The sequence below is a fragment of the Gopherus flavomarginatus genome, chromosome 1 (assembly GCF_025201925.1).
Source record: "Gopherus flavomarginatus isolate rGopFla2 chromosome 1, rGopFla2.mat.asm, whole genome shotgun sequence".
Classification (NCBI taxonomy): domain Eukaryota; kingdom Metazoa; phylum Chordata; order Testudines; family Testudinidae; genus Gopherus; species Gopherus flavomarginatus.
In genome coordinates, this window is record NC_066617.1 from 17,619,499 (window position 1) to 17,645,555 (window position 26,057).

General features: G+C 44.2%; 1 protein-coding gene across 5 annotated transcripts in view; it reads right to left on the minus strand.

Moving 5' to 3' along the window:
* FRMD4A (FERM domain containing 4A) overlaps window positions 1-26,057 on the minus strand; it is a 554,591-nt gene that overhangs the window by 310,998 nt on the left and 217,536 nt on the right. For 2 of the 5 annotated variants that reach the window (XM_050936792.1, XM_050936794.1), the window contains exon 1: window positions 2,082-2,174. The exons of 2 other annotated variants lie outside the window; for them this stretch is intronic. In XM_050936792.1, coding sequence (XP_050792749.1) covers window positions 2,082-2,174 — 93 coding nt within the window. Of the gene's footprint in view, window positions 1-2,081; window positions 2,175-19,139; window positions 19,423-26,057 lie in introns of those variants that run through there. One more of the 5 variants, XM_050936793.1, reaches the window with a different exon arrangement.

The window sequence follows — 26,057 nt, forward strand, 5'->3', positions numbered from 1 at the left end:
ACTGATTCTTGCCTGCATATTTATACCTGCCTCTGGAAATTTCCACTACATGCATCTGACAAATCATAGAATATCAGAATTGGAAGGGACCTCTTCTAGTTCAACCCCCTGCTTAAAGCAGGACCAATCCCCAATTAAATCATCCAACAGATTTTTGCCCCATATCCCTAAATGGCCCTCTCAAGGATTGAACTTACAACCCTGGGTTCAGTAGGCCAGTGCTCAAACCACTGAGCTATCTCCCCCCATGTAATCACCCATGAAAGCTTATGGTCCAATATGTCTGTTAGTCTATAAGGTGCGACAGGACTCTCTTTAGCTTTTTACAGATCCAGACTAACACGGCTACCCCTCTGATACAGAACAAAAAGACAGTTTCTGCCCCAAAGACAGAGAAGATGTGACTCAGTAATTCTTAGGTGAGTAGTCCTTACTCATACACGTAGGCCCATTGACTCCATTAGGAATTGAGGTCTTTCAGCAATTCTCAGCATCAGGACTTTAATTTGTCAAAGCCAAAATTTACCTAGGATGACCTCTATGAATACATTATAAGGAAACAGGACCAGCTTATCAGGGGACCTTTTCACATTCCGATCATATAGACAAGGCAGATTTATAAAGGCGCTACAATTCATTAATCAGTTATAAATTATGTTCATCTAGTCTTAATCATGCGCCTCTATATCCAGGGCATAAAAAAGCCACGAGTATGCAAAGTGTGCTAGCACACGTTAACTGAGCAACATCTAAGTGCTGTAAGATGTACCCAACTGGGTAGTTATTGTGCACACACCAAGGGTAGTCTCCATCTCCCTCAGGTAACACAGCACTTCCATCTGAACTCCCAAGTCTTCTGGGTTTGGGACAGTTCACAGTGGGGTTAATCCATGATTTAAAGGCAGCCTTTAGTTTTCATTAGCTCTCTCACACACACACACACACACACATCTGTCCTCTTTGGTCTCCACAAGCGCGATGTTATCAGTCAGCTGAGAGGCTTGTTTTTACTACAGCCATTTTATCATCTCTGTCACTCCTCAAAGCTAAGGGGATCTCATTCCCCTGGCTCAAAGCACCACGGCCAACTAGCTGTGCTTTCAGGAAATTAGCAATGCAATTATGATGCTAGCCCAATTGTATTAAAAAAATCGAATGATAGCCAGTGTCTCCAGAGCCATTGAGGCGTGTTGTTAAAACCACCAAAAACACCTTCACTTTTCCATCTTCTAAGTGACACTTTGTCATTCGTGGTCGCAGAGCGAAGCCTCTCTTTCCTGAAGCTAAGAGCATAGGGAGGCTCCGAGAAACAACTTTAGAAGCCTTCCTTAACAAGCACTTGCACGTCTGACACTTTCGCAGTGACCTGCTTCCTCTGCTCCCCACCTCCACCACCACCGCACATTGGAAACAAGAAAGTAACAATGCCTTCTCAAACTTTCCACCCTTGCCATCTGATTTACTCAGGGAGGATCATGTGTGTGTTATCACATAGCCCTCACTAGTACCGATTACTGGAATACCATCATTGGATAGCACATGCTAATGCTGTTTACCAGTGTGCATCATATAACCCCCATGAGTGCTAATTAACTTCTATACATCACCACTAGTGCTGGTTACTACGCTGCATTATCATATAGCATCTGCTCCTATTGATTCCTGCTATACATCATCATACACGTCCAGCTAATACGGATTACTAGACATCCTATAGACCCCACTAGTACTGATTACTATCCTGCATTCTCACAGTCTCTGACAAGTACTGATTACTAGAAATTATCCTATAGATGCCACTAGCATTGATTACTACCATGCATTATCATGAAGTCTGACTAGTATTGATACTACATATTATCCTATAGCTCCTACTAGCACTGATTATCATCATACATTAACATATCGCCTCTGACTCATACTAATTACTATACATCATCAAATAGGTCTTACTACTACCGACTTCTACAAATTATCACATAGCCCCCACTGGTACTTATTACTAATAGTTAAAAGATTATACAATGGGACCATCTCTATTCTCTGGGACAATTACTCAGTACAAAGAAATCATAGCTTACCCTTTCCACACTGCGTCTTCTCAGAGATCCATATGGCATTTTGAACAAAAGTCTTCGGGTCCTACCGGGAGTCACAGCTGTCTGCACTACCATAATGCAGAGGGGTGTGTGTGTGTGTGTGTGTGGAGCAGAGAGAAGCTTCCTTTGAAATAACTTACAGTCTCATGCAGATTTCCCAAATATCAAATAGCTGAGTGGGTTTTTAGTTTAGACCCATGTGAGTCAAGATGTGACTTGTTTTGAAGGAAGGAAAAAAAATATTCCTGCAACCCTAACAACATGTTTTAAGCAGCATATCTTTAGCTTCCTTCTGTTTCTCTCAGTGTAGTTTGCTCAGCTGGATTGCTGTGCCACAGAGGTGGAAGAATTAAGCTTCTGGGGAGAATGTTCCAAAAATGTCAACCTCGTTTCTTGTAGCTACAGATGGTAACCAGGTCAGTTGTCTAATCAAAGCTCTATCAGACTTATTATACATTTCAGCACGTGATGGCAGACCCCTCTGGTTTGCTGTACAGTAGATCACATGTTCACCTTAAAAAGAATATCTGGTTTATCACCATCTGGCGCAGAGATTAATGTTAAATCCTACATTCAGATATTACTCTCTTCTAGACATCGGGGAGCACATACAGAGTAATTGGACTTTAAAGGATTCTCCAGGCTGCTCAGTTAATACCCCCCCACCAGACTGCATATTATATCTAGCACACTATATATTATGGGTAGGCATGCACATTTATGCATACTCACAATACCCCCGCCCCCATAACTATACATGCACACATATACCAGTGGAAACATATAAAGTTATATGCCTATTTTAAAAAGTGTCTGCTACTTTCACCAATACTAAAACAATAAGTTAACTGGACTTTACTGTAACACATTCTGTACAGAATCAGAGTTTTAATGTGTACTTCTGCTTTCTCTTGGAATCCAACTGTACAGTAGAAGACAATCACATTTTCTTTTACAGAAGATAAGAGGTTTGATGATTACCTGTTCTGTTTCTTTCTTCTAGGGCACCTGGTATTAGCCACGGTCGAAAGACAGGATACTGGGCTAGATGGACCTTTGGTCTGACCCAGTATGGCTGTTCTTATGTTGAAACAATATCCATTGTTTTACTGGTACAGAGGCAATTTGAGCTTTGGCAAATTTCTTTCAATTTCTGCAAATGAAATGTCCCAAAGCAAATATATGTGATTTAACGATTGTTTTTAAGGTCTATTCTGTATTTCCATGTTCTGTTACAGGTACTGGGCGGGATCTGAATTAACCTGTGCAAACTGAGAGTCACTTCATCAACTCCATGATGTTTTTCTGATTTCACTTGGTCTAACAGAGCAGAATTTGGCTCGCTGCTCTTTCCTTAAGATCAGTCCAGTTTTGGCCAGATCTCTGATAAGCTTCAGAGATTAATCTCTTCTCCTATGGATAGTGCTCAATTTAATGCCTTACTTCTTTGGTTTGGTTTTTTTGGTTCAAGTCTAAAAGCCCAAAAGGAGGTATTGGGAATGTGGCCTTCAGCACACCATTTATAACAAACAGAAAAGAATATATCTGTCCAGCATATGTGCATGCATTAAAAGGCAGTAAAAAAAGAAAAAGCAGCAGCTTAATGTGGGAAATTCCAAATATTAAAAACAATCGGCCTTTGTTCCTAATTAGTTCCATATGTGTGCTGCCAAACAGAGTGAGAGAGACAGGAAAAGACGGAAATGTCTTAAGCATGGCTGACTGATACAGATTCTTTCTAGAGACTAGGGATAGGGTTACAGATTTTGACTCAACTTTTTTTTTTAAAAAAAGTATTTTTTTCATGACAATCAAAAATCTCTCTCTAATGTTAACCACCTCCCAGTTCGAACCAAACATTAAAAGCCAGATGCTGTTCTTGTTGACACCAAAAACTGGGGAGTCACTCCATTGACATCAATAGAATTTCTTTGGATTTACACCAGTGTAATAAGACTGGCAATCTGGCCCATTGGAAATTGTGTCTGACTCAGGATGAGTCATGTCTGAGCCAGAACCTCAGGCTTTAGACCATTTAATGTACAGCAGGGCTAGCAGAGATCTCTCCAGTAATTTAATTTAAGGACCTGGGTTCTCAGGGTTCCTGCCTACATCATTCCCATTATGCCTTACCCAATTTCTTCTAACATTTCTCAAGTGAGGGTGTAATGATATCCCTGGATGAATCATTTAACATGGTTGGACCCAAGACCTACTCTAAAAGCAAGAGTCTTTATGACATGAGCTGGAGGACCGGCTCCATTAGTTCAGCAGCAGCAGCAGCCTCTCAATGTGGTCTAGCCACTAGGGTCAGAGTCCCACTCAGGACCAGCCTTATGGGTGGGCAACCGCCCAGGGTGCCGTGGTTAGGAGGCAAGGAGTGGGGTGGGCCAGGAATTGAGGCTGTGGAAGTGAGCTGGGGGCAGATAGTGGGGACCAGTGGCAGTGGCAGGGATAGATGACACCCACTACCCTGTAAGCTACTGCAGGGCTGGCACATGCAGGCACCCTGTATGCCCTATGATCATAATGGGCCTGATTCTTCTCCCACTTACAATGCGGCAAATCAGGAGCAGTTCCACTGGTGTCAATGGAGTTACGCTAAATGGGAGGAGAATCTGGCTAGCTGCCTTAATTCCTCTTTTCTCCTTTCCCCGCTGCCCCTGCCTTCCCCATATCTACATTCACGTTGCACCGTCGAACCCACAACAGCAAAGTGGCTTTGAAATTGGGAAAAATGGGTTCTCTCCTACCAAGGGTCAGATCCCCCATCATGGAACAGCCCAGAGCAGATGCCCAGGGGGAGGAGAACTCCATGGGCTCCTCCCCCTCACAGGGGGCAGGGGTTTGTAGCCAAAATGTTGCCGATTTAGGAGAATTTGCCATAGATGCAACGCCCTCAGCATGCCCCATCTCATCTATGTCCCTGGCAGTGGGGTTTTGTGAGCGTAGGCAGATTACATGCTGCATAAGAGACTCTGTTGACAAACAAAGGCACTCTCAGTAGGGTTGATGAGATGGAACTATGCATGTCTCCTCAACCTACCCACTTCTTCCCCGTTGGTTGGGGAATGGTTGACTAGCAGCAGCTGACACCTCTGTAGTGGGAGATCCCCATTCAGAAGCTCCCTCTGACCGCAGATCCATGGGTCAGTCTGATACTTCGCCTAGCACATAGGTAAAGTTGTATCGACTGTTAAAAACCTTTTCCTTCATGTCGCGCCTAAAGCTTAGAGAGAAATCCCCTGCTAAAAGAGAGTGGGACAATCAAATCCAAACTCTACTCCTACCAAGCATCTTGACCTGACTCACCACAAGACCCACAACAGAGACGCGAGGTATTTACTAACTGCTGAAAGGGGAAACTGTTTAATCAGATGGAGGCTCTCCAGCACTAATTACAGGCTGCCAGGAACAGTGGTTTGTGGTAACGACATATCACAGAGAATTACATTCCAATCTATAACTATATCAGACTTGACATCTTTTTATCCTTAATGAAAAGGGGAAAGAAAATAATTTACTGATGCAAAACACATGGGTGTTTGTTACATCTGGAACCTGAGAGTCATATTTCAGGTCAATAAATGCCCAGTGGAGATTAGGAAATGGAAATTAGCAGTGGCACTGGCATAAACTGAAACATAATGTGCTGTGTTGGTGTGCTGTCAGTAACAGCTCCATTTAGTAAAACTATCCAGAGTAAAACAATTAAAAGGCCTGATTTTCAGAAGTGTTACGTACGTGACGGGGCGTTTACCCCAGGTGGGTTATGAAAGGGTTAATCCAGGCTTTAAATTGTAAAAAGGACTGTCCCGGGGCCAGTACACCCCGTCCTCCTGGGGGTGGGGGAAGGGTGGGATAGGATCACAGTTAAAGCCAATAGGACTCCCTGGACTTCAGGGAAGTGTGACCCACTGGCCAGAGTCAATAGGACTCCCCAGGCTGCAGAGAAAAGTGGGCCAATGGTCAGGGTCGGCAGAGGTCCCCCTGGCTGTGGGGAAGCGCAACCTAATGGCCAGAGTCAGTGAGAGGTGGTTCAGTGGGCCACCCTCCAGAGGGGGTGGCCGGGTAGGGGGACCCAGACCCTCGCTGCTCCACTGGGTCCCAGCCCAGAGCCCTGGTAGTGGCAAATAGGTTCTCCACTAAGTCGGCAGACAATCTGCCCGCAACATGCCGACTGCTGCCAGGGCACTGACTAGTCCCTCCCTAGGCTACTTCCTACCATGATTTAAGTTCTGCAGTTGAAGTTGAGGTGTCTTTGGAGTCTCTGGGCTTCTCAGGAGTCAACTGTGATCTCCCTGAGGGGTCCGCAAGTACCTCAGCCCCTGCCTGAGCCTCGGCATCTCCTGCTCCTATGATCTGGGATCCTGGCTGCTCCTTGGCTAGAGGTGCATCCTTCCTCCTGTCTGAGCTAGGCTGCCTACTTTTATACTGCAGCAGCAGTTGGAGCATGCTCAGCAAGGTCGGGGTGTGTGTGGCTTCTGCTGTTAAGAGCGCTGCTTTAGCCCCTTCCACTCCAGTGTGGGGCGAGTACACCCCATCACAAGGGCTCTTAGCCCAGGAGCAAAATCACCAAGGGTCTTATTGCAAATCACACTTCTAACTTTGACTTAGCAGAGGAAAGAAAGTAACTCCCATGCACTTAGCTTTGCCGGTCTTTTATAAGGGGAATATATAATGGCTGCTCTAATTTGGGTGTCATAGGGGGGAAAAGGAGCACCTTTGCCATTGAAATCTCCTGCACGGGAGGCAGCCATGATTTGACTGTCAGGATTGCATGAGTGTAGAGGAGGGGCCTCTGGCTGTGCAGAACGGCCAGAAGGAGGCATTGCTGGGTGGAGTCAGTGTCCTGGCCCCACCCATCTTGGTGGGAACATGTCACATGTAGCATATTTTTTGAGGAGGTGTATAAACTCCCCATAGCACATACAGTGATATTATGCCTGCTCCTACTCTGGGTAAACACGCCGCTGCTGGCTGGGCACTGCCTGCTTGCCCTGTGTGGCTCAGCTTTAGTTGCCCATCAACTTTCCATAGGCAAACAAGTACTGTGGAATAGGCTTTCATTGATTCACATGCTAAGGGAAGAAATTCAGCATGAGAGAATTCTGAAGGCTTACTTTCCATTTACTTTTCCCTGCGACTTGAAAAGCAGAGAGGAAAAGCAGTGTATGTACCTGCCTGACCTGTACTAATATGCAGAGAAAATTCTCCCTTCACCATCCATTTACCTCACCCCTCTCTTGGTTAACCTGGGCAGTCCATGTCCTTCACTTTTAAACGGAACAGCAAGTTAGGATGTACAGACACACTGGCTGTAACAGCCTGGTTAAGTGGCTGCCGGTCAGCATTAATGTGAAGCCCAGCATAGGACATGACTGGAGGCTTTTACTCTGTTAACCACACAGCTTGGGTAACATATCCACTGTGCAAATTGATTGCTGTTACTGATGATTTACATTTCTAATGGCAGCTCCATGTTGCACAACAAAGCATTAACTTTTACTGGCGGAAGTTCATTGGCACATAGGCAGGGCTGGTAGAGGTGGGCCTAATCCAACAATCTGAAATAAAGGATCTCTGAAATCTGGGGAAGTTCAGATCCAGACCTGAAGCATCCTGGGCCGAACCAAAGCCCAGTGCTGCACACTCGAACATCCAGGCTCGTCTGTACGCTAAAGCATTAAGCAGAGGCCCAGATGGGACACAGGACTGGAAAGATCCATGTTAGGACACAGAAAAAAGGGGAAGCAGGCTCTTCTCTACAGGGCTGCGCTGTTATCTGCCATATGCAGGAAGAGAGGAAGGATGGTCCAGTGGTTAGGGCACTAGCTGGAGACCTGGGTTAAAGTCCCTGCTCTGTCACAGGCTTCTGGTATGACCTTGGCCAGGTCACTTGGCCTCTTTGTGCCTCAGTTTCCCACTGGTAACATGGAGGATAACAGCACCTCCTTCCCAAACAGGGGTGTGGTGGTGATAAATGTATTTAAGATTGTGAAGTGCTCAGATATTAGGATGGGGCCTGTATGAGTACATCAGATAGCTCGACTGTACAGAGCGGGAGATGTCTGCGTGCCATGGGCAAGGCAAACTAAGGATGGACACTTTCAGGATCTTTTAGTTGAGTGCTTGAGAGTTTGCAGCTGGGTCGACAGGGTTTCAGTTGCTTTGATGAGAAAGGGGAGGGTAAAAAGAGCATGATCCCCAAATGGAGACCTAAACGGAAACTCTCCTTGCTGCTGGCCCAATCCTGTGAGGTGTGACTTCAGTGGATGCGAGTGCTTGCAAGAGGCATTCACAATGGTACAGGAATAGACCTTACAGAAATGAGCATGGGAAATTCCCCAGAGGGCCTAGCAAGCTAGCCAGGGGCTGTATTTTGGTGAAAGGCCATTGGCCAAACTTCTTTATAGCATAGGAATTAGTGGTTGTCTGTATTCTATCTGAAGAATTTTTCTTGTATATATATATATATATATATATATATATATATATATATATATATATATATATATATATATATATATATATATATAGTTTTCCTTCTGTTTTACTGTCTCTAGGTCAATCTTGGTTCCCCAGTCCCCTAGAGCTTTCTTGTACATACTTAACCCCTGGTTTGTATAATAAAAGTTAAGAATAATTTAGTTTTATTAACTTTCCCACATAAGTCGGAGGGCCAGCAATGAATTAGGGAGGGAAGTTGTCTGGCACAAGTACCTTGGAGACATGCCACTGCCACATCATCGGGGGAACAGGCCTTTGGCCTTTACATAAATTAAAGAGGAGATATTTGGCAGCAATGCTATGTTCCCACATCATGGCCAGGCTGCAGAAGCTGGATGTGACACTTACAGGCGTGGTAATGCATTGATCTGGGCCATCACCGGAGTGTAGTTTTTGTTAGTGGCTAGATGCTGAGCACCCATGACTCCAAGGGGAGATGCAGGTGCTCAGCATTGGATCCAACAGTATTAGGAGGTTGATTCTGCATCGTGCTGACACTCCCATTGACTTCAGCATGAGCTATGAGATGCTGAGCATCCCTAGGAGGTACTCAGAACTTTTCAGGTTTGGGCTCTAAATAGGACTGTACAACAGCTAAGTGACATATGGACTATGTCAAACAACACTGAAGATTTATTTTCTTTCATCCTTCATATGCTTTGTAAGTTTCTTTCTTTCTTCAATTAAAGTAACACCTGTTTGGAAAAAAAAAAGATCTTAAACTGCAGGAAAATAGGGGAGTGAAGTTGCTCAAGAGAAGTCACGTGGTCAGAGGGAAGGCAGCCATGGCAGAAGGTCATTTGAGAGTGCAGAGAAGTAGATGCATCCTGATAGTTTTTAGGAGAATCTAAAAGGGCCCTACCACCTCCACAAAAAATGAGGCTATTCAACGAGATGGTATTTTACTGTTAGGAGCCTGTAAGTAGAGGATGATGGGTACCTTTCTCCTAATAGAGTAAAAACTGGATTTGTAGAAATTTAAAGCGGCATTGTCAACACTGTCAAAATAAAATGAAGATGTGTATTTAATTATGCTTTAACCTTCATAGCTTTTAAAGCCAGAAGAGACCATTATGCTCATCTAGTCTGATCTCCCCCATCACAGGCCAAAGAACCTCCCCTAGTAATTTCTTTGTAAGCCCATCACTTCTATTTGAGCTACAGCATCTCTTTTGGAATGATATCCAGTCTTCATTCCAGTAGACATCAAGCACTGGAGAATCCACCACATCCCTAGTAAGTTCTAGTGGTTAATTACTCTCACTGTTCCTTGTGTTACTAATAGCACCTTAAATCATTAAATACTTTAATCTAATTCACAGCTCTACATTCACATTGTCTACTTCGTGCCTTTCACTCAGCTCAGACAAGTCATCCTAGACTGCACAGTTTCACTTTCTGGTTTTCTTGCAGTAGCACAAGGTTAGTGGTAGGTCAAATTCTGACCTCCATGGTGTAACCTCTCCCAGTGACACCCAATTTGAGCTTGGTCAAACATGGGACTCCCTAGCTGGTCAGATCCAAACTGGCTGAAGGGGAGAAGAACACACTGGAGAACTGACCTGTTTTGGAGTTTCTATCACTGTAGGAAATTTATAAAATAAATCCCCACTGCTCTCTCCTCACCTCTTTTCACTGGCATTTGCTATTTTGCTCTTAAAAATATATATTTTTATTCATAGCAGGTTTTATAAAAGCTCTTTTAAATAATACTTTCCCCCATGCCCCCAAATCTACTTAATAGTATTCCTGAGAACCCAATCCTGCAAGCTGTTGAACACCTGCTCGGAAGTGCTGAGCAATCTCAACTCCCACTGCAATTCAACAACTAAGGGCCTGTTTCTGCTCCCTTTCTGTCCAATGATAAAACTCCCATTGACTTCAACGGCGCAAGGTCAGACCTTAAATGAGTCCTTATTCTGTTGCTTAAAAACCAGGCAGTGGATGCAGAGGGTAAACCAGAGGATGCTGTTAATGCCAAAGGGAATCTCATTAGGGGCTGCTTCAAAGATCTGATTCCTCTGATAAATAAATGAGAATATCAGCTATTTCACAGGGGCTGACGTTAGCAGTTGCTCTCTTACATTATGCATGATTTGTGACTGCTCAAAGTACAAACTAGCTGCTCACTCTTCCATTAGCAAGTCCTGGCAGCTCAGCTAAACCAGGCGATTTGTTGCCGCTACCTAGGTTAATGGATCACTTTACATTTTGATAATGCCTTATTATTGTATTTGTTATTAAGAGCGATGTAATCTCCAGGTAGCAGAGGCTTACTAGCAGGCAAGAGAAAGTTTGTGTGATTAAAGCAGGAAAGAGGCCAACCAGGCATGGAGTTTGCTTTGTGGATTTGTCTTCCATCACAACCTTTTGACAGCCTTCCCCATCTGTGCTGTTGCCGAGTACGGATTTTGATAACTGGTATTGATCGCCTGTGTTTATGAAATGGACAGCGTACAATATAAACTCTGTAATTGCACCGACAATGAGAAAATAAACACTCTTATTTATACTATTGATTGCAAAGATTATCTACTAGATACACTTTGCCGCTGGAACATGGGCTCTATGTGACATGTTGGGGATGCTTTTGCATATGCCCAGGCCAACCATAGTGGCCTAGTGGATACAGCACTGGAGTGGGACTCAGGAGACTTGTGTTTTATGCCTGGCTCAGCCACCAGCCTGTTGGGTGATCTGGAGCAAATCTCTGCCTTGCTTTGTGCCTCAGTTTCTCCATCTGTAAAATGGTACTGAGTCTCTTTGTAAAGCTCTCTGAGATCTGCTGATGAAAAGCACTGTACGAGAGCTAGGTATCATTGTTATAGTTGCCTGGCGTGGACATCTCTATTTTATTAATTAAGTGCCTATTATATTAATTCATTAAGCTTGCTAATTGCTGTAGATGACACAAAAGAGACACTGTCTATGTCTTGGTACTTCAGACTGCAAAGGCTAAAGCATGTAGGTAATGGTGCTGGAATAATTTTTATATTCAGGGTGCTCGGAGCCATTGAACCAAACTGTAAACCCTGTCTATGATGGAAACCACTTCAAGCCAGGAGATGCTGCAGCAACCCCGGCACCCTCCATGTAGGCATTCTCTACAGTTGTGTCAGACTGGCACAGTCCTTTCCCGAGCAGTGCAGCCTGCTCCACCCAGTACTATCCAGCTCACTCCAAGGGACTATATAGACTACAGGGAATCCTATCCTCTTTCCCACAACCCTTTGGTGTACACATCCCCAAAAGGCAGATGGAGAGAGATACCCCAGATCTTCACGGGGTATTGCAGTTGTGGGCAGCTCTTGCATGGACTGGGAGGATATTTTCCAAGTATTTTGGATCAGCAATGGTGAGTGTAAGAAACGATCAGCAGAGTGTGATTTCCCCCCTTCCCCCACCCACACACTCAAAAAGCTCACCACAGCTCCTATCAGTGCAACCAGAGTCAGGCTCCCTTTGGGCTCACTTGGTGCAGTTGCTGCTGATGGACCACAGAGGTACTGGTCCAAGATGGACCTGACCCCAAATTCTAGATCTCAGTTTGTATCTCTGCAATGGACCGATTCCAAACAGCAAATCGACATCCCCTGAAGATTTGGGATTCAGAGGTTGATTTATGGACCCCCCCAATATGTTTGGCTGTCTTACGATTTGGGGGTTGCATCCTGCCTACTATAAAGACAGCAGTTGGAGACCTAATTGGGCATAAGAGTTTGGGTTAGACCCTTTTCTACTAGCTGCTCAGCACCTGAAAGAAGAGTGAATAAGGAACGTAGCCATTTGGTCATAACAGGTAGCCAAGCCTTTATTTCCCCCTACATAAATGCAGGTATTAATAAAGTATATTAAATTTCTTTCCCTTGTTGTTATTATGTTAACTATGTTGGGACCTGGGTATGTGGAACTCTGGAATCAGGCAAGCGCTGCTAATGCTATCCGTTGACTGCTGCTGCTGTCATTACTATATCTGTACTGGGGCAAGGAGCTACAGCTTCCCACTGCCTCCCCGTGTACCAGCAGCCCCATCACTTCTAGCAGAAGGCCTCATTTTATCTTGGGATAGGCTGGCTTGCATCTAGACACAGGGCCCATCATTATTCCCCACCTCGACCCTGATCTTTCTGATATACTTGGTGTACAGGGAGGGAGTGTTAGGGCTGGTGATTTTGGAAAGGTGGCAGTTAGGAAGGGAGATGCACTGTAGATTGGGTAGACGGCTTCATACTTGGCTGATGACTGAGTCCCCCACAAGGCAACACTCTGAGGTTTTATCAGGATTGGGATGGGAATTCAGCATTCTTGGCTCGAGGATCCTTGCTTGGAATAAACCCATCAGAATTCTGCTACACTGCCTTCCAGGCTCGGTACAAAGCCTCATTTCTCAGGCCATTGCATCACTGCCTCTTTTGAACTCCCTTTTCCATCCGAGTTATTCTCTCTCTACTTTCTTTGCTTCTGGTTTTGTTGGAGAAGTTGACATTCAGGGTCAATGGCTCCAATACTAGTGAACAACTGGTTTAAACATGCACAGACCCCAGATACCTAGCAATGAACCACTTAACATGCATTTGTTCCCTGGATATGTTGTGTCACACCACCAGGATTTCTCCCCTGGCCCCCAGACTTCCTGGAACTATTATTAAAGCCTTTGGAAATAGCCAATGACCTGGTCTCTGATTCGTGTCCTTAGTTTTGAACTGTTCCTGTCTGTGAATCATCAGGTTTGGCTTGCAAACACAGCAGAATCTCCTCTCAACAAACAGCTCCTAGGAAGCCCACTGGTGATGACAGCTAATTAGGAAATGTCATGTCTGATGTTTCCCTTTCATCTCCTCTCACAGAAGCCAACAAAGCTCTCCAATGCCCTTTAGTAAGAAGGGAAAGGAAGTGTCCATATGGGAACAGCTGCTTTTGAGATAGTAGAATGACAATGTAACAAATACATTATGTGCTGGGAGAAAGCTGTGGCAAATGTGAGGCGGATGCAAATTTTTAGCCTCTGCAAAAATCTTATTCAAGAGGAATATTAGCTTTATGGGGGAAAATATGAAACACAACTTTTGCCAAATCCTGCCCTGGCTTCTACCCTTAACTCCGTTAAGCCACTCAAGTGAAGTTCCTCCAGATTTACACTGATGTGACTGAGAAGGCCCCAGTTACTCTTATTCAGGACTTTTACTCTGGTGTCCTCAGTGCTATTAATACTGACCTATCAGTTAAAGGGTACTCAAGTGAGAAGAACATGCTTCAAGCTGAGGTGAACTGCCTGGACCAGTAAGTGACAATGGGCCAAATCCTGCAGTCCTTGCTGAAGTCAATCACAGTCAATGGGGAGTTTGCCTGAGCAAGGAGTCGACTCATGTTTAGATCCCCAGAGACTGCTTCTCATTTTCTGTCTGCTGCTCCCTCGTTCCACACTATGATAAAATTGACATGAGCGCTCATTTGTGTGATGAGATATGCAGTCCTGGAGCCTTCAAATTCCACTCTGAGCCCTGTGAGATATGTTTTATTGAAGTGACACCGAGTTCCAGAAAAGAAAAGAAAAAGAAACAAGGACAATCCTTTGACAAAGGAAAGGCAGAATTTTAATGCTCCAGCGTCATACGCTACAATTACCCAGTCTTGTAAGCAACCTTTTGGTTTGGAGCAACGGAGGGCACAAGAGGATTGAAACAGCAGCAGTGATAAATCACCTCGCTCTTGAAGCCATAAAACTGACATTGATAAAGATGTATGGTTTGGAACGTTCTTTAGGATCATTCCCAAGTGGTTCTTTTTACTGGGTGGCAGAACTGTCTGCCTACAGCTCACTTCAGTTACTCTGGTTTGGGCAGTGCTAAGCTGTGTTTTGATTTTCCTGGTAATGGTAAAGTGCTAGGTAATATGCAAATGACTCTATATCAACTTGGCCACTAGAATGATCTATGACAACGGCATGTGCTTCAAAATGAAGCACAGGCAGAACATGAATTTCACGTCAGCTTTTCTGTCCCCTGTCTCAGAGTCTCTTTATACTATCTTTTCATTAGGGGTGATAAAGCAAACAATGACAAGCACAGCCCAAGAGCATGGCAAGCCAGTATAGAAAACGCACGTAGTACATCATTGGAGTTTGGTTAGAAGATTGTGCCTGACCCTAGCAGGCAAAATGACTCCACATTTGTAACATCTAGGCTTAATTATGGCAAGTCTCTATGTCTAGGGATGAAGCTTACAGCTAGTGCAGAACACAACAGCCTTGCTGCTCAAAGGGATTACATGGCCCTGATTTGCCATTTTATGCAGTGGTTCTCCACTGAGCACAGAGTCTAGTTCAGGGTCGCCAGCCTGACTTTCAAAGCAATGTGTTACGCTGGGTGAGTCATCGGCCACAAGGATTGAACCTAGATCCCCACCCCACACACACACACACTTCAGAAAGGATGTAGACAAATTGGAGAGAGTCCGGGGAGGGCAATGATTAGGGGACACATGACTTATGAGGAGAGGCTGAGGGAACCAGGCTTATTTAGTCTGCAGAAGAGAAGAGTGAGGGGGGATTTGACAGCAGCCTTCAACTATCTGAAGGGGGAGTCCAAAGAGGATGGAGCTTGGCTGTTCTCAGTGGTGGCAGATGACAGAACAAGGAGAAATGGTCTCAAGTTTCAGTGGGGGAGGTCCAGGTTGTATATTAGGAAACACTATTTCACTAGGAGGGTGGTGAAGTAGGGAGGTGGTGGAATCTCCAGCCTTAGAGGTTTTTAGGGCCCGGCTTGACAAAGCCCTGGCTGGATGATTTAGTTGAGGTTGGTCCTGCTTTGAGCAGCACTATATGACCTCCTGAGGTCTCTTCCAACTTTAATCTTCTATGATTCCATGACCTCAGGCTTACAAAGCACAAGCCTCTCATGCCTGAGTTAGGGTCTCCACCTCACTTAGCCAGGCCTGTAGAAGGCTCATTATTTTCTATATTGGGCCAATTTACCACCAGAGGAAGAGAGCATGCCATACTGAACTGGTGTGGGTTAAACATACATAGAATTGGTCCTAAGTCTACTTGACAAACCAGCTCTTTGCAACAGGATCTCCATCTGACAGCTACCTTCTACTGGGAGAATGAAAATGTTGACCAATTGAGGTGGGAGGGGGAATCATGAGTATAGAATGCGGAGCCTTCAGAGGGGCCAGACTAAGGCTATAGAATTTACCACCAGAAGGAATAAGAATGAACACTAATCTCATCACACCCAGAGCTAAATACAAAAAACTGCTTATTCACCCAAGTTCTCTCCCAGGACTACCCTTCTTTATAGGGGTGGCAGGTTTGTAGAAATTTTGGTGGTACCCAGAGCCCATCCCCCTAAACTCCACTCCCACCTGCCTAAGGCTTTGGGAGGGAGTTTGGGTGCAGAAGAGGTGAGAGGTTGGCCTCTGGGAGGGAGTTTGGGTGCTCGGTGCAGGCTCCGGGCTGGGTCAGAAGGTGGGGGTGCAAGGTGCAGGCTCTGGGCTGGGGCAAGGGGTGGGAGTGCAGGAGGGGTGCAGGCTCTGGGAGGGAGTTAGGGGGTGGGAGAGGGTGTGGGGTGAAGGATGTGGGGTGTTGGAGAGGCTCAGGGCTAGGGCAGAGGGTTGGGGTGTCGGGGGGCGTGCAGGCTCTGGGTTGGGGATGAGTCTGGGGTGCAGGAAGGCTGCCCCGGGGCTGGGGCCAGAGAGGATGACTGCCGGCAGCCCTCTCCTCACTGATAGCAGTGAGTTCTGAGGGTGGGGCCCCCTCATCCCCCTGTCAGCACACTTACCCCACACCACTCTCACTGCAGGTGCTCCTAGGCTCCCCCTCAGGTCCAGGAAACCCCTAGCCTCCCCTGTTGTGGGTGCCGGGGGGGGGCTGCCATCACATGTACGCCTCCTCCCCTGCTGCTGCCCCTCACTGGGGGTGGGGGATGGGGCTGCCCCTCAGTGTGGGGCAGGAGCGGTGACGGTGGGTGGGGGGGCTGTGCTGGTGGAGGGTCCCACCCAAAAAAAGGAAGGGACCTTCAAGGCAGAAGGGCAGGGGCAAGACAGCTTGCCCTGGCATTAATAGATGGAGGGCATAGGACCCAGCAGCAGCAGTTGATGCAGGGAGCCACAAGAGCGGAGTCAGGGTGGAGCTGCAGGGGAGAGGCAGGGACGAGGACTAGAGGAGATGTACGGGGGCAGCAAGTGGGGGTTGGGGGACATGTAGGGTAGGTGTGGCGGGGTGGGAGGCAGGGACAGGGGAGAGACCCAGCCCCAAACATTGATGGAGCCCGGGCACCACGGGCCCATATAACTTGCCACCCCTGCTTGCCTGCATCAATATTCCTATTCTTTTTCCCCCCCCACATTTATTGACTAGAAAAAAACCCAGAGACTGTCATTTGCTGACAGAGCAGATGATAGACAGATGATGTCACCAGCAAGAGACAGGTGACATCATCAGGTGCCAGCAGAGGTCAATATAAGAATGTAGATAGACTGATGTCTAGATAGAGGATAATCCAGCACTGACTGGGGTGGAGGGACCTTTTGATTTCTAATTTAGAAATGGTTCCCAACCAACCCCCCCATATCAGAACACAAGGGCATTTAGATCCAGATCTGAACTTTGTGGCTAAGACCATCTGTCCATTCTAGGGGTCTTTACCCATAACAGCATCCACTATTACAGTGATTCTGAAAGACAAGTGGAAATGAATATAAAAAGACTTGGACCCAGCATGCCCTTAGGGCCAAGTCCTGCAAGGTGCCAAAAGTTGCTGAGCTCTCTTGACTCCCATTGAGTTCAAGAGGACTGAGGATACTTAGCACCTAACTTGGAAAACTGGCACTTATACACAATCCAAAAAGCTCCATCCCCAATTATATAAATGTAGTTGGGGATTGTGGGGTGTGTGTGTGCACGCATATAAGGGGCTATGCCAATTTACACTTACTATGAATCTGACCCATATTTTATTTGGATTATTTTAATTTTTTTTCCTGCATGTTGTCATAAGAATGCTGCAGAGAGAGACGGGATGGACAAGTGGGTAGAAAACAATGGACAGAGTTCAAGCTAAAAAAGCTGTCACTATGCAGCTAGCAAGATTAGGACTGAATGGGAACAGAGAGTGGATTGCTCTCAGTGCCAGAGGCAAGCTGTTTAGTCAGGGATGAAGCATGGTTGCAGGGTGGCGTAGGAATCTTGCACAGTTGCTCAGGTGTGATTGGACAAACATAGGAATGAAAACTGGACACTCTTTGCAACGGTTAAATTGACCATAGTATTTTCCACTCTAACAACAGGAAATACTGCAAGTACCACAATGTAAAGTACCTCGGTACAGCAAATGTCCATAGAATCATAGGACTTGAAGGGACCTTGAGAGGTCATCTAGTCCAGTCCCCTGCTTTGTTTAATGACACTTGCTCTTCAGGGACTTCAGTCTCCAGGTCAGCCAATCCAGAACCTTTCAGTAGCACTAGAACTAACCTGATTCAATGTTTCAAAATTATGAGTAGGCTGAAATGTATTGTGCCTCCAAATTTTTAAAGTGATTGCAACACTCCAAGGAAAACGACTTGTCCACAACCCCTTCCAGTGCACAGAGACTCCTACCGATTGCTGTTTGCATAGACACAAATGCAGAATTGTCTCCCTTGCACAGCGTTTTACCATCTTAATACACAACAGCTGGAAATGTTACACTTTGCACATTACTCAAAATATGTCACTATTCAGGAAAAGTTGCTCGAAATCTTGTTTAAAATATTTTGTTATTTTTAAAAACTAATTCTTCAAAAAAGATTAAAATCCCATAATGTCAGCTGCTCCAGTGCAGTGATTTTCAACCTTTTTTCATTTGCGGACCCCTAAAAATTTTCAAATGGAGGCACAGGCCCCTTTGGAAATCTTAGCAATATCCTGCAGACCCCCACGGGTCTGTGGACCACAGGTTGAAAACCACTGCATCTAAAATAGCTCCATTACTTTTAGGATAGGAGCCTTGATGATTGCAAGGGAGAAACTCCAGATTTACACCAGCATACAGTAGCAGAGATCAGACACAGGGATCATTTTCTTGAAAACATAATATACTTTGTTGGATCATTCATCTATTTTAGAAATAAAACAAAAACCCAAGATCAAGATCTGTGATTTAATAGCTATCAAAATGCTAAAGAGAAGGGCACTTGATGCTGAGGGGTATGCTGTCTAGATGCTCTGTCACTGTAGTTTTCAATACTCCCATCTACAAAATATTCCTAGAGCTATTAAGTCCAAAGCCATCTCTCAATTGTGCATATTTTACAAAACAAGTGCAAAATATATCCTGCCTCCGAGTCAGACTTTTCTTGTTTTCTATATGATCACTTGGAACAGAAGACATTGCTCTTCCATAACACTCTGGGTATTGCTGGACATACTGTTGATTAGAAAATCTAAAGCGGTTAGGTCAATGAAACACTTTAACGTACTATTAAATTTGATGTCTCTTTCTGGGTTATTAGCCTCTCGCTTTGAATAGGAAATTGTGGTTTACTTACAAACACATCCATTAGCAGGTGCTCCAGCGTAACTTCAATGTCTTCTAGTTTAGCTGCTAAAGTCATTGTGAAGGCAAATGTTAGTTCAGGTCCAGCAAACAGAAGAACCTCAAGAGTCCCAGTTCAAATTGTCTATCACTGAAGCTATTTCTTTAACTGTAACAAACGTGTTATTTCACGTGTTATTTCACTGGTTTTTCTTTACCCGTAAATAAAAAACATAACATCTGAGCTTGGGTAATTCTCAGACTCAGGGCTACCAGACCTAAAACCTGCTCTCCTGCTGCTGACAGAGGGTCCAAGGATTATTCCATATGTGGAAAGTGAAAGTCCAAGCCTAAGTATACGCGCTCTCTTCCTTTTAGAGCTTCACAGTCAGAAGCACAGGGTCGCATCTGGGAGAGCACAACAGAGCGAGACGCCCACACCCACAGAGCAAGAGACAGGGAGCGAGTGGAATAAACTGCCTTTGATTATGACTGATATTTATAGGACTACATGAGTTTGACTCCAGTCCATTTCTCTGTTCATTTCTGACCTTTCACAAATGGCTCAGGACACTGGAGTGTATTGTAAAACGAGGGCAGTAGGTCTCACAGAAGTTGGCTGTGACCAGCGCCAGGCCAATTCACACAAGCACACTATCAATAGTTCTTTGTCAGAGCATATCAAGCTCTTCACTGTAGCTGGGGACAGAGGGGAGCACAGATGCGTAAAAAACAAGGAAACGAAAGTTGTTTGGATACTAGTTTTTTCCTAGGATTATTATTAGATCCCCTTACTCACTCCTAAAAGAATCAAAATAGAGACAAATTCGTGGCCCTTCTTCAAGGTCGGGATGAACCGGAATAACCTAAAACCATGCTGACTACCCTCAACATCTTCTGCAGCCAGTTTGGATCCTGACAGGTTTTGAGGGCCTTCTGTAACGGCCAAAATCCCTTAAGTCCCATGGACTTCATTGGGGAGCTGAGTGCTCAGGGTCCTGCAATACTTGGGCCTGACAGGAGTCCAGGGCTCTGAGCCCTTTCCACGAGCAGAGTCTCATTTTTTATTTTATTTAAAGAACAGAACTAAGTCTGGAGCATGAGCCAAATGACTTGCTACCTCCCTGCTTCCCAGAGTTTACTCCTGCTCTCATTTCAGTCAGTGGTGAAATAATCATAGTTGGTCTCACGTAGCACTTTTCACCTGTAGCTCTCACATTGCTCTTCAAAGGAAGGGAAGTATCAGTGGGCCTGATCCAATGTGCATTCAAGCCAATGGGAGTACTTCTAGTGATTTCAGTGAGTATTGGATTGGACACATTACCCCTATTTTACAGATGAGGAAACTGAGGCACAGACAGATGACATGACCAGCCCACGGTCACTGGTAAAGCCAGGAACAGAACTCAAGTCTCTCAACTCCCAGACGGTGTCCTATTCGCTGAACTATTTTGTTTCCCATTGGCACCAATGGGAGCACGATCAGCCAATGGATTACTCTACCAAAAAGCTTTTTTGTTTTAAATCTACTCAGACTCACTAACATCTTTTGAGTGGTTTTGCATGTGATGTATTTCAGAATAAAAAGAATAAGGGCCTTGACCAAAGAATTCAGGAACAGAAGCTCAATATTATTTATAAAGGTGGGAGATGGATTCAGTCGATGCAGCTCAGCGGAACATTAAATCATAAATTCCATCTAAATGTTCTCAGAGTGATAGCCAAGATCACATTTGCAGACATCTGGGACAGGCATCTGAACAGGACCTGTCTGCGATGGGAGACTTTTACTAGACAGCAGCATGATAGACCATTTGGGGCATGCTGTGATGGATGGTTTCAATATAGTTTCCTGATGGACAAACTCTGATACACACAAGCTCCGATAATCACATAATAGGTTAGCCACTCCAGAAATAGACTCTGTGTCGGAGGGAGAATCTTTAGCACAGCAGCTGCCTTCACCAGCCTGTTCATCCTTCCACTCTTTTGTTAAAACTTTGACGAAGTATGTAACTTCACTGACTTGGACAGAGTAGGTTTCTTAATGAGCACAATTTAATTTTTTTTTTTTTGCAAGGAACAAAACTCTGGAGGGTTATGCATTGGAGACTGCAAAAACTCAAGGAATCACAATTCATAGTACAGACTGCTCACTCAGCCCAGTGTCTGGCCAGAACAAGAAATCTCATAAAAGCTCAATTTTGCAAGCAAAGAGCCAAATCTTACAAATGCTAATGAGCATACTGCTTGCTACCATGAGGAGTCATGTTCACTGTAGTCTGACCACAGTCAAAAGCACTATGCTCAGTAGAAAGTATTTGTAGGAATAAGATCAGGCCCTAAACTTGTTGGATGGCATTTGAATCAAAGACAAATCCCAACCATTTTCTAGCTCACCTATATATATATTTATTTATTTATATGGAGCTATACCTATCTCATAGAACTGGAAGGGACCTTGAAAGATCATCAAGTCCAGCCCCCTGCCTTCACTAGCAGGACTAAGCACTGATTTTGCCCCAGATTCCCTAAGTGGCCCCCTCAAGGATTGAGCTCACAACCCTGGTTTTGGGAGGCCAATGCTTAAACCACTGAGCTATCCCTCTCTCTGTCCCCATCACTACCCAAGAACTAATAATTGTGGAGCAGTTGACCTAGAGAGGAACAGAGTCAGTTCGAAGTCAGAAAACGAACATTGATCTGGTCCAATATGGCAGTCCTTATAGTCTTACTTAGTTTCCCCCTCAAAGCTCTTCTGCAAACACTGACCAATTAATGGCAATTAGACTGACGTGGGGTCAAAATCATCCTTGGTGTAACGTCCCTGGAAACCAGTGACCACCAGGAATGAATCATACATTTGTTCACCTTCAAACTAAATGTGAGTATCTGACTAGACTGGCTAAAAAGAACTTTCATTGCAGTAAAATAAGTGATTTCTTCTATATTTAGCACACAATAGCTATCTGTTAAATACAGAAGTACTAATTTATAGGTTTTTTTCTATAGGATGCCTTGACACGATGGTACAACATCTTGTTCAGGGCAAAATTAGATAGAACATGTAAAAACAGTGTCTTTTCACTCTTCCTATAGCTGTATTATAATATCAGCCAGAGAGATTAAACAACCAGAGATGTCTTTCAGGGCTCAAAATGAATTTTTTATCTGATGAATCACTAAGACAAACACAGGCTCCTTTTTCTATTCACAAAGATGAATTTCAAGATTTCAAAAACTAATAGTGTCAGGCACAAATAAGGGGAAAAAAGGATGACAGGAACCCATTATGATTTCTCTGATTCTCCCTCTGTAGCCACCTGTCACTAACATAGTCACGTGGTCCACCGGTCAGAGCAAGGCAGGGGTGCTGGAACAATTTTTATAGCAGGGGTGCTGAGAGCCATTGAACCAAACTGTAAACCCTGTATATGATGGAAACCACTTCAAGCTATGGGGTGTGGCAGCACCTCCAGTTCCAGCATCTATGCAGCAAAGAGGTATTCAAGGGTGAGCTGACTGATTTACGTGGCCTGTGCCCCCCATTATCACATTCAGAGATACCATGCATCTGACAAAGTGGGTATTCACCCACGAAAGTTCATGCTCTGTTAGTCTATAAGGTGCCACAGGACTCTTTGCTGCTTTTACAAATCCAGACTAACACGGCTACCCCTCTGACATCTTTAATTAAAAAGGTTATAGGTATGTATTAACCCATAACTGGTTGTATTACTGATATATTGGTTGTATAAAGAAGCTCAAAAGCTAGTCCCGTTCCCCAAAAGAAGTTGGTCCAATAAAAGATATTTCCTCACCCTCCCCGTCTCTCTTATATCCTGGGACCAAAACGGCTGCAAAAACACTGCAATATGCATAGATACTCATTATAACTGGATCTGGCATTCTGGTTTCACCCATGATAAAAATATGCCAACTTCTCTGCAAAAATTTGTATCTGATTTCAGGTTCAGATTCTGAACATTCCCATAGTTTAGGAAGATTTGGACTGACCATGGTAATAATGTGGAACTTTAACTATCCAGACATCTGTTGGAAATGTAATATGGCAAAACACATGATTTTCAGTAAGTTCTTGGAATGTGATGGAGACAACTTTTTATTTCAGAAAATGAAGCAAACAGAGGGAGTGCCATTTTAGACTTGATTTGGCAATTTGAGTCAAAGTGATCATGAAATGATGATTTCATGATTCTGAGGAGAGCAAGGAATGAGACAGCAGAATAAGGACAATTAAGCAGACTAACAAACCCAGAGAAGGGATAGGTAAGGTCCCACGGGAAGAAAATCTAAGGGAAATAGGCAGGAGAACTGGCAGTTTCCCATGGAGGCAATATTAAAGATACAACTGAACGTTATCCCAATGCATAGAAAAGATGGAAAGAATAGAAAGAGGCCAATATGGCTCCATCAGGAGCTCTTTAATGAACTGAAATTCAGAAAAAGAGTCCTACTAAAAGTGGAAACATGGATGAATTGTTAAGGAATACAAAAAAGAGTAATACAAGTATGTAGGGACAAAATCAGAAAGGTTAAGGCACAAAGTGAATTACACCTAACAAGGGACATAAAAGGGAATAAGAAGAGGTTTTTTTAAATATATTAGAAGCAAGAAAAAGATAAAGATAAAGATAAAGGAAAATGACAGTCCTTTACTTAGCAGGAAAGGAGAGCTAATAATTGATGACATCAAGAAGGCTGAGGTGTTTAAAGCTTATTTTGCTTCAATCTTCATTAAAAAGATTAATGATGACTCAAACACAATTAATATTAATGCTAAGGGGGAAGGAATGCAAGCCAAAATAGGGAAAGAAGGTTAAAGAATATTTAGATAAAATTATATGTATTCAAGTTGGCAAGGCCGGATGAAATTCATCCTAGGGTACTTGAACTAGCTGAAGCAATCTCAGAACCGTTAGCAATTATCTTTGAGAATTCATGAAGGACGGGTGAGGTCCTAGAAGACTGGAGAACAGCAAACATAGTATTGTACCTATGTTTAAAAAGGGGAACAAATAGTACCTGGGGAATTATAGACCAGTCAGCCTAACTTCAATACCTGGAAAGACACTGGAACAAATTATTAATCAGTTTAAGCACCTAGAGGATAATAGGGTTATAAAAGGAATAGAACAAATGATGCCAAACCATCCTAATTTCCTTCTTAGGAAGGTTTACTAGCCTCAGGGTTAGGGGAGAAGCAGCCGATGGGATATAACTTGATTTTTGTAAGGTTTTTAACACAGTCTTAAATGACAGTCTCATAAACTAGGGAAATGCTATCTAGAAGAAATTACTATAAGGTCTGAATTCAACAAGATAAAATTCAATAAAGACAAGTGCAAAGTACTTCACTTAGGAAGGAAAAAAAATCAAACGCACAACTACAATACGAGGACTAATCATAGTACTGCTGAAAAGGATCTGGGGGTTATAGTGGAACACAAATTGAGTGAGTCAACAATGTGATGCAGTTGTGAAAAAGGCTAATCTTCTGGGATGTATTAACAAGAGAGTGTTGTATCTAAGACACAGGAGACAATTGGTGAGGTTTCAGCTGGAGTATTGTGTCCAATTCTGGGAGAAAAAGAGGTGGACAAATTGGAGACAGTTCAGAAGACAGCAACAAAAATTATACAAGGTTTAGGAAACCTGACCTGTGAGGAAAGGTTAAAATTCTGGGCATGTTTACTCTTGAGAAAAGAAGACAAAGAGGGGACCTGCTAACAATCTTCAGCTACATTAAGGACTGTTATAAAGAGGGCTGTGATAATTGTAGTGGAAAGCAATGGGCTTAATCTGCAGTAAGGGAGATTTTGGTTAAATAGTAGAGAAAAAAACTTTCTAACTACAAGGTGAGTTCTGGTATAGATTTCCAAGGGAGGTTGTGAAATTCCCATCACTGGAAGTTCAAATAGGAATTATTTCAGGGAAGTTCCATGATCACCTAGTCTGACCTCAATGGTCCTGTATGGCCTTAGAATCTATGAATCCCTGTTTAGATATTATGAGCCTGACAGAACACAGATTAGCTCCCACTGTTCTCCACAGGGTATGAGAGAGGAGCCTTGTCCTCAGTCACTCTTAGTGGAAGGTGCTAGGTGATTAACACACTTGAAGAGCTGGCCCTGACCTTCAAAGAGTGACCTCTTTCCAGGAGTGGTCTCAACATCTCTCCACCTCATTTTCTATGCATGTTAGTCAGGCTACTATGGTCTTTGACTATGGTGTGAGTGACTTGTTCTTCCCTGGCTGACTGAATGAGCTGTAGCACAGTGTGAACATGGTTGCTTACTTGGATGGTGGGGGGAAATGGAGCACTCCTTTCTCTCTCTGTGGGAGGGCTCCTTCAACACAGTGGTGGTTGTGATGGGTTTCTCCTGGAGTGCTGCCTGCAACTGGGGTACTGCTGAGCCTTCTGACCTCCCTCTCACACTGTGCTGCTGTGACAAGCTTCAGCCCGCTCTTGGTCTTACGCTCCCACCAGCATATACACAGTAGGGACACACCCAGTTGCAGTTACATGCAGGCTCTCTGACCAGCCACTGCATGTGAACCAACAATAGAGAGGATACAGCCAACATAGCCACCAGCTCAGGACTCCGGAACTGTACCCATCCTGCCCTGGTCAAATTTGTTCAGTATATGAGTTTAACACCCAGTCAGCATCTCTCGCAATGTGAAGAGGACTTGCTGAGATTGGGTAAAAATCCCAACTTGGTCAACACAGACACTTCATTCAAAATGCACTGGTTTAGATAAAATAGAAAACAACGTTTATTAACTACAAAAAGCTAGAGCTTAAGTGATAGCAAACAGATCACAGCAGATTACCTAGGAAATAAATGAAACTGCAAACTAAGCCTAAGATACTAGAAAGACTGGATATGAATAGCAATTTCTCACC